This window comes from Lampetra fluviatilis, unplaced genomic scaffold, assembly GCF_964198595.1.
Source record: "Lampetra fluviatilis unplaced genomic scaffold, kcLamFluv1.1 SCAFFOLD_372, whole genome shotgun sequence".
Lineage (NCBI taxonomy): Eukaryota > Metazoa > Chordata > Hyperoartia > Petromyzontiformes > Petromyzontidae > Lampetra > Lampetra fluviatilis.
Genome location: NW_027621307.1, coordinates 28134 through 36563, shown reverse-complemented (window position 1 = coordinate 36563; position 8430 = coordinate 28134). Strand labels below are relative to the sequence as shown.

The following is an 8430-nucleotide window of genomic DNA, read 5'->3' as shown; positions in this document are numbered from 1 at the left end:
TCTTCCAGAAGACTCTTCCGGAAGAGGTAGAGGGGGTTTATGAACGCGCGGCAGTTGGTGGAGTCTGTAGAGGTGAAGATGGCGGCAGCGGCTCAGCGCCTCGCGGGAATCGTCGTGAAGAGAACTCCTCAAGTGGTGGCGGGTGAGTTAGTGACACACAGAGAGTGTGATGATGATGGTGGTGATGGTGGTGATGGTGGTGTTGGTTGTGATGATGATGATGGTGGTGATGATGATGATGGTGGTGGTGGTGATGGTGGTGGTGGTGATGGTGGTGGTGGTGATGGTGGTGGTGGTGATGGCGGGAATCGTCGTGAAGAAAACTCCTCAAGTGGTGGCGGGTGAGTTAGTGACACACAGTGACACACACAGAGTGTGATGATGATGGTGGTGATGGTGATGATGGTGATGGTGGTGATGTTGGTGGTGTTGGTTGTGATGATGGTGGTGATGATGGTGGTGGTGATGGTGGTGGTGGTGATGGCGGGAATCGTCGTGAAGAAAACTCCTCAAGTGGTGGCGGGTGAGTTAGTGACACACACAGAGTGTGATGATGATGGTGGTGATGGTGGTGATGGTGGTGTTGGTTGTGATGATGATGATGATGATGGTGGTGATGATGATGATGGTGGTGGTGATGGTGGTGATGATGGTGGTGATGATGGTGGTGGTGGTGATGGCGGGAATCGTCGTGAAGAAAACTCCTCAAGTGGTGGCGGGTGAGTTAGTGACACACAGTGACACACACAGAGTGTGATGATGATGGTGGTGATGGTGATGATGGTGATGGTGGTGTTGGTTGTGATGATGATGATGGTGGTGATGATGATGATGGTGGTGGTGGTGATGATGGTGGTGATGGCGGGAATCGTCGTGAAGAGAACTCCTCAAGTGGTGGCGGGTGAGTTAGTGACACACACAGAGACACACAGAGTGTGATGATGATGATGGTGGTGGTGATGGTGGTTGTGTGATGATGATGATGGTGGTGATGGTGGTTGTGTGATGATGATGGTGGTGGTGGTGATGATGATGATGGTGATGGTGATGATGGTGTGATGATGTTGGTGATGATGGTGGTGATGATGATGGTGATGTTGGTGATGATGATGGTGGTGATGATGGTAGTGGTGGTGGTGTGATGATGATGGTTGTGTGATGATGATGATGATGGTGGTGATGATGATGGTGATGATGATGATGGTGATGATGATGGTGATGTTGGTGATGATGATGGTGGTGATGATGGTAGTGGTGGTGGTGTGATGATGATGGTTGTGTGATGATGATGATGATGGTGGTGATGATGGTAGTGGTGGTGGTGTGATGATGATGGTTGTGTGATGATGATGATGGTGTGATGATGTTGGTGGTGGTGATGATGGTGATGTTGGTGATGATGATGGTGGTGATGATGGTAGTGGTGGTGGTGTGATGATGATGGTTGTGTGATGATGATGATGATGGTGGTGATGATGGTAGTGGTGGTGGTGTGATGATGATGGTTGTGTGATGATGATGATGGTGTGATGATGTTGGTGGTGGTGATGATGGTGGTGATGATGATGATGATGGTGATGATGATGATGGTGGTGATGATGATGATGGTGATGATGATGGTGATGATGATGATGGTGATGATGATGATGATGGTGATGATGGTGATGATGATGATGGTGATGATGATGATGATGGTGATGATGATGATGATGATGGTAATGGTGATGATGGTGATGATGATGATGGTGGTGATGATGATGATGGTGATGATGATGGTGATGATGATGATGGTGATGATGATGATGATGGTGATGATGGTGATGATGATGATGGTGGTGATGATGATGATGGTGATGATGATGATGGTGATGATGATGATGATGGTAATGGTGATGATGATGATGGTGGTGATGATGATGGTGATGATGGTGATGATGGTGATGATGTTGATGATGATGATGGTGATGATGATGATGGTGGTGGTGGCTGTGGGACCGAGCTACGGAAGCCGGGCTGTGGAGGCGGCCAAAACGCGATTCGTAATTGGCGACCTTCACTCTCACGACTGCGCACTGTACGGCGTGCACTGTCCTTGGGACTCGATGCGGTACGCACAGCTGCGTACAGTACGTACTGTATGCAGTACGTACTGTACGTACTGTACGTACTGTACGCATTACGTACGGTGCTGTGCACACACCGCCGCTAATTTTTTTTTACTAATTTTACTTTTTTTTTATTGTTTTTTTTGTTGCTTTCATTATTTTCAACGGATTATTTAAAAAAAAATTAATTAGTTTTTACGTTTTTTATTTTCATTGTGGGTTTTTTACTTTCATTATTTTCAACTGAATATTTTTATGAATAAAAAATTACAATTTGCCATCTTTTAACTTTTGATTGCGTATTTTTGCTTTCATTATTTCCAACGGATTATTTTAATTTTTTTTAATTAGTTTTTACGTTTTTTATTTTCATTGTGGGTTTTTTGCTTTCATTATTTTCAACGAATTTTTGTTTTATCATGAAACATTTTTATTTTACTATTCTCATTGTGGTTTTTGTTACTTTCATTATTTTCAACTGATAATTTTTTATTAATTCCAAAAAATTGTTATTTGTACGTTTTATTTTCATTGTGGGTTTTTTACTTTCATTAGTTTCAACGAATTTTTTTTATCATTAAACATTTTTATTTTTCTATTTTTATTTTCATTGTGTTTTTTTTTTGCTTTTGTGAATTTCAACGTATTATTTTTATTAACATTTTTTAATTTTGCTATTTTTATTGAGGCTTTTTGCTTTCATTACTTTCAACGTATATTTTTAATTATAAAAAAAATATTTATTTTCATATTTTTTATTTTCATCGTGTTTTTTTTGCTTTTGACTATTTTCAACGTATTGCATTTTTATCATTATTTATTTTTCCTTTCCCATCTACGTGTCTTGACCGAAAGAACCAACTATACAGTACATACAGTGCTCTGTATGGCACTGAGTACAGTGTGCTGTGTACAGCACCGTGTGTACTGTATACAGTTTAGTCATTGCGACCTTGACTCGATCTCAAGGTCGTGTGGCAGGGGCGTACATGTGCAGTGTCCAGTAAGCTGTCCACACAGCAGCTGTGTAGTAACATTGATTTAGTATGCACTTACTTAGGTGGTGCGTGTGTGTGTGCTAATGTCGAGCCCAGAGACTCAACACTTAGACTCAGCACTTAGACTCAGCACATAGACTCAGCACATAGACTCAGCACATAGACTCAGCACATAGACTCAGCACTGCACATAGACTCAGCACATAGACTCAGCACATAGACTCAGCACATAGACTCAGCACATAGACTCAGCACATAGACTCAGCACATAGACTCAGCACATAGACTCAGCACATAGACTCAGCACTGCACAGACTCAGCACATAGACTCAGCACATAGACTCAGCACATAGACTCAGCACATAGACTCAGCACATAGACTCAGCACTGCACATAGACTCAGCACATAGACTCAGCACATAGACTCAGCACTGCACAGACTCAGCACATAGACTCAGCACATAGACTCAGCACATAGACTCAGCACATAGACTCAGCACTGCACATAGACTCAGCACATAGACTCTGCACATAGACTCAGCACTGCACATAGACTCAGCACATAGACTCAGCACATAGACTCAGCACTGCACAGACTCAGCACATAGACTCAGCACATAGACTCAGCACATAGACTCAGCACTGCACATAGACTCAGCACATAGACTCTGCACATAGACTCAGCACATAGACTCAGCACATAGACTCAGCACATAGACTCAGCACATAGACTCAGCACTGCACAGACTCAGCACATAGACTCAGCACATAGACTCAGCACATAGACTCAGCACATAGACTCAGCACATAGACTCAGCACATAGACTCAGCACATAGACTCAGCACATAGACTCAGCACATAGACTCAGCACATAGACTCTGCACATAGACTCTGCACATAGACTCAGCACATAGACTCAGCACATAGACTCAGCACATAGACTCAGCACATAGACTCAGCACATAGACTCAGCACATAGACTCAGCACATAGACTCTGCACATAGACTCTGCACATAGACTCAGCACATAGACTCAGCACATAGACTCAGCACATAGACTCAGCACATAGACTCAGCACATAGACTCAGCACATAGACTCAGCACAGACTCAGCACATAGACTCAGCACATAGACTCAGCACATAGACTCAGCACATAGACTCAACACTGCCCATAGACTGTGTGTGTGTGTCTCTGTGTGTGTCTCTGACTCTGTGTGTCTCTCTGTGTGTGTCTCTGTGTGTGTCTCTGTGTCTCGTGTGTGTCTCTGTGTGTGTCTCTGTGTCTCTGTGTCTCTGTGTGTGTCTCTGTGTGACTCTGTGTGTCTCTCTCTCTCTCTGTGTCTCTGTGTGTGTGTGTCTCACTGTGTGTGTCTCTGTGTGTCTCTCTGTGTGTCTCTCTCTCTCTCTGTGTCTCTGTGTGTGTGTGTCTCACTGTGTGTGTCTCTGTGTGTCTCTCTGTGTGTCTCTCTCTCTCTCTCTGTGTCTCTGTGTGTGTGTGTCTCACTGTGTGTGTCTCTGTGTGTCTCTCTGTGTGTCTCTACCCCCCACAGCGGTGGTGGAATATTCGCGTCCGCGTCTCTCCAAGTTCTGGTCCCTGGCGAAGGTGGAGCTCACTCCGCCCAGCCCGGCAGAGATCCCGGGTGCCGTGGCTGCCTTCAAAGCCATGGTGGAGCGGGGCAGGAGCGGAGCTGTGAGGAACCTCACCGTGAGGGTGAGTGGTGTGTGTGTCATTGTGTGTGTGTGTGTCACTGTGTGTCACTGTGTGTGTGTGTGTGTCACTGTGTGTGTCACTGTGTGTGTCACTGTGTGTGTCACTGTGTGTGTCACTGTGTGTGTCACTGTGTGTGTCACTGTGTGTGTCACTGTGTGTGTGTGTCACTGTGTGTGTCACTGTGTGTGTGGTGGAGCGGGGCAGGAGCGGAGCTGTGAGGAACCTCACCGTCAGGGTGAGCGGGGAGGGTGTGTCTGTGTGTGTCACTGTGTGTGTCACTGTGTGTGTCACTGTGTGTGTGTGTGTGTCACTGTGTGTGTGACTGTGTGTCACTGTGTGTGTCACTGTGTGTCACTGTGTGTGTCACTGTGTGTGTCACTGTGTGTGTGGTGGAGCGGGGCAGGAGCGGAGCTGTGAGGAACCTCACCGTGAGGGTGAGCGGGGAGGGTGTGTCTGTGTGTGTCACTGTGTGTCACTGTGTGTGTCACTGTGTGTGTCACTGTGTGTGTGTGTCACTGTGTGTGTGGTGGAGAGGGGCAGGAGCGGAGCTGTGAGGAACCTCACCGTCAGGGTGAGCGGGGAGGGTGTGTCTGTGTGTGTCACTGTGTGTGTGTGTGTCACTGTGTGTGTGTCACTGTGTGTCACTGTGTGTGTGTGTCACTGTGTGTCACTGTGTGTGTCACTGTGTGTCACTGTGTGTGTCACTGTGTGTGTCACTGTGTGTGTGGTGGAGAGGGGCAGGAGCGGAGCTGTGAGGAACCTCACCGTCAGGGTGAGCGGGGAGGGTGTGTCTGTGTGTGTCACTGTGTGTGTCACTGTGTGTGTGTGTGTCACTGTGTGTGTCACTGTGTGTGTGGGGGTGGGTGTGTGTGTGTGTAGGTGTGTCACTGTGTGTGTGTGTCACTGTGTGTGTGTCACTGTGTGTGTCACTGTGTGTGTCACTGTGTGTGTCACTGTGTGTGTCACTGTGTGTGTCACTGTGTGTGTGGTGGAGAGGGGCAGGAGCGGAGCTGTGAGGAACCTCACCGTCAGGGTGGGTGGTGTGTGTCACTGTGTGTGGTGTGTGTCACTGTGAGTGTGTGGTGGGTGTGTGTGTCTGTGTGTATGTGTGTGGTGGGGGTGTGTGTGGGTGGTGGGGGTGTGTGTGTGGTGGGGTGTGTGTGTGGTGGGGTGTGTGTGTGTCTGTGTGTCTGTGTGTGTGTGTGTGTGGTGGGGGTGTGTGTGTGTGGTAGGGGTGTGTGTGGGTGGTGGGGGTGTGTGTGGGTGGTGGGGGTGTGTGTGTGGTGGGGTGTGTGTGTGTGGTGGGTGTGTGTGTGTGGTGGGGGTGTGTGTGTGTGGTGGGGGTGTGTGTGTGTGGTGGGGGTGTGTGTGGGTGGTGGGGGTGTGTGTGGGTGGTGGGGGTGTGTGGGTGGTGGGGGTGTGTGGGTGGTGGGGGTGTGTGTGTGGTGGGGGTGTGTGGGTGGTGGGGGGGGCAGGTGTGGGTGGTGGGGGTGTGTCTATGTGTCACTGTGTGTGTGTGTGTGGTGGGGGTGTGTGTGTGGTGGGGGTGTGTGTGTCTGTGTGTGTCACTGTGTGTGTAACTGTGTGTGTGTAACTGCATGTGTGTGTGTGTGTCTCTGTGTGTGTGTGTGTCTCTGTGTGTGTCTCTGTGTGTGTGTCTGTGTGTGTGTGTAACTGTGTGTAACTGCATGTGTGTGTCTCTGTGTGTGTGTGTGTGTGTCACTGTGTGTCTCTGTGTGTGTCTGTGTGTGTCTGTGTGTGTAACTGCATGTGTGTGTGTGTCACTGTGTCTGTATGTAACTGTGTGTGTCTCTGTGTGTGTGTGTCTGTGTGTGTAACTGTGTGTCTCTGTGTGTGTCTGTGTGTGTGTAACTGTGTCTCTGTGTGTGTCTCACTGTGTGTGTCTGTGTGTGTAACTGTGTGTAACTGTATGTCTCTGTGTGTGTGTCTGTGTGTGTTTATGTGTCTCACTGTGTGTGTGTCTGTGTGTGTCTGTGTGTAACAGGACGCTTTGCGTAACTCCCTGGTGGGCGTAGAGATCGCGATGTGGTTCTACGTGGGGGAGGTCATCGGCAGACGCAGCCTCATCGGATACAATGTCTAGACCACGCCCCGTCTAGACATGCCACGTCTAGACGCCCTGCGTCTCGACACGCCCCGTCTAGACACCACGTCTAGACAGGGCGTCTAGCCGCCCCGTCTAGACGCCCCGTCTAGACACCACGTCTAGACAGGGCGTCTAGACACGCAGCGTCTAGACGCCCTGTCTAGACACGCAGCCTCATCGGATACAACGTCTAGACGCCCTGTCTAGACACCCCGTCTAGACAGGCAGCATCATCTTCTCTCTCCCTGTGTCTCTCTGTCTCTCTGTCTGTGTGTCTCTGTCTTTGTCTCTGTGTCTCTCTGTGTGTGTCTCTGTCTCTCTCTGTCTGTCTCTGTCTCTCTCCCTGTGTCTCTCCCTGTGTCTCTCCCTGTGTCTCTGTCTGTCTCTCTGTCTGTGTCTCTCTGTCTGTGTCTCTCTGTGTCTCTCTGTGTCTCTGTGTATGTCTCTGTCTGTCTCTCTTTCTCTCTCTGTGTCTCTCTGTGTCTCTCTGTGTCTCTGTGTATGTCTCTGTCTGTCTCTCTTTCTCTCTCTGTGTCTCTCTCTCTGTGTCTCTCTGTGTCTCTGTCTCTCTGTGTATATGTTTGTCTGTCTCTCTCTCTCTGTGTCTCTCTGTCTGTGTCTCCCTGTGTCTCTCTGTCTTTCTCTCTCCCTGTGTCTCTCCCTGTCTCTCTCTGTCTCTCTATCTGTGTCTCTGTCTCTCTCTCTCTGTCTGTCTCTCTCTCTCCCTGTCTCTCTCCCTGTGTCGCTCTCTCTCCCTGTCTCTCTGTCTCGTCCTCCGGTGCCGCTGTGCGTGTCTCCGCGCTCGACTCTAGCGATGAATAAAGACGACGACGACGTCGCTTCCATGTGGCGGTCTCACTCCGTGTCTACCTCGTCGTGACGCTGACACTCTCACAGACACACAGAGACACAGAGACTCACACAGACACACACAGAGACACACACAGAGACACACACAGAGACACACAGAGACACACACAGAGACAGAGACAGACACACAGACACAGAGACACACACAGACAGACACACAGACACACACAGACACACATACTCAGAGACACACAGAGACACACACAGAGACAGAGAGACACACAGACACACATGCAGAGACACAGACACACGCAGAGACAGACAGACACAGAGAGAAACAGAGACACTCAGAGACACACAGAGACACACACAGAGACACAGAGAGACACAGACACACAGACACACGCAGAGACACACTCAGAGACACAGAGACACTCACAAAGACACCCACAGAGACACAGACACACGCAGAGACACGCAGAGGCTCACAGAGACCCAAAGAGACACACACAGACACACGCACAGACACACGCAGAGACACACAGTGACACACAGACACACACACCTACACACACACAACAACAACAACAACCGCCATTCGCCACTAAGTGGCGGTGACGTCACCACGACGCTTGTGCCAGGCCAAGTGCACCCTGAGGCCACGTGAAGTGTCGAACGCCCGCTGGCAGGAGGAGG

At 49.0% G+C, this 8430-nt stretch overlaps 1 protein-coding gene across 1 annotated transcript; it reads left to right on the top strand.

The window, feature by feature from the left end:
* Positions 1 to 7763, top strand: LOC144955064 (ATP synthase F(0) complex subunit g, mitochondrial-like). The gene is made up of 3 exons (XM_078885414.1): positions 1 to 142; positions 4657 to 4817; positions 6823 to 7763. The coding sequence occupies exons 1-3, from the start codon at positions 40 to 42 to the stop codon at positions 6919 to 6921; spliced, it is 363 nt and encodes a 120-aa protein (XP_078741540.1). The 5' UTR covers positions 1 to 39; the 3' UTR covers positions 6922 to 7763.
* Positions 7764 to 8430: the final 667 nt, after the last annotated feature.

Coding starts and splice junctions, on each gene's coding strand:
- LOC144955064 (XM_078885414.1), top strand. CDS start 40: ATGAACGCGCGGCAGTTGGTGGAGTCTGTAGAGGTGAAGATGGCGGCA. Junction 143..4,656: donor AACTCCTCAAGTGGTGGCGG/GTGAGTTAGTGA, acceptor TACCCCCCACAG/CGGTGGTGGAATATTCGCGT. Junction 4,818..6,822: donor TGAGGAACCTCACCGTGAGG/GTGAGTGGTGTG, acceptor TGTGTGTAACAG/GACGCTTTGCGTAACTCCCT.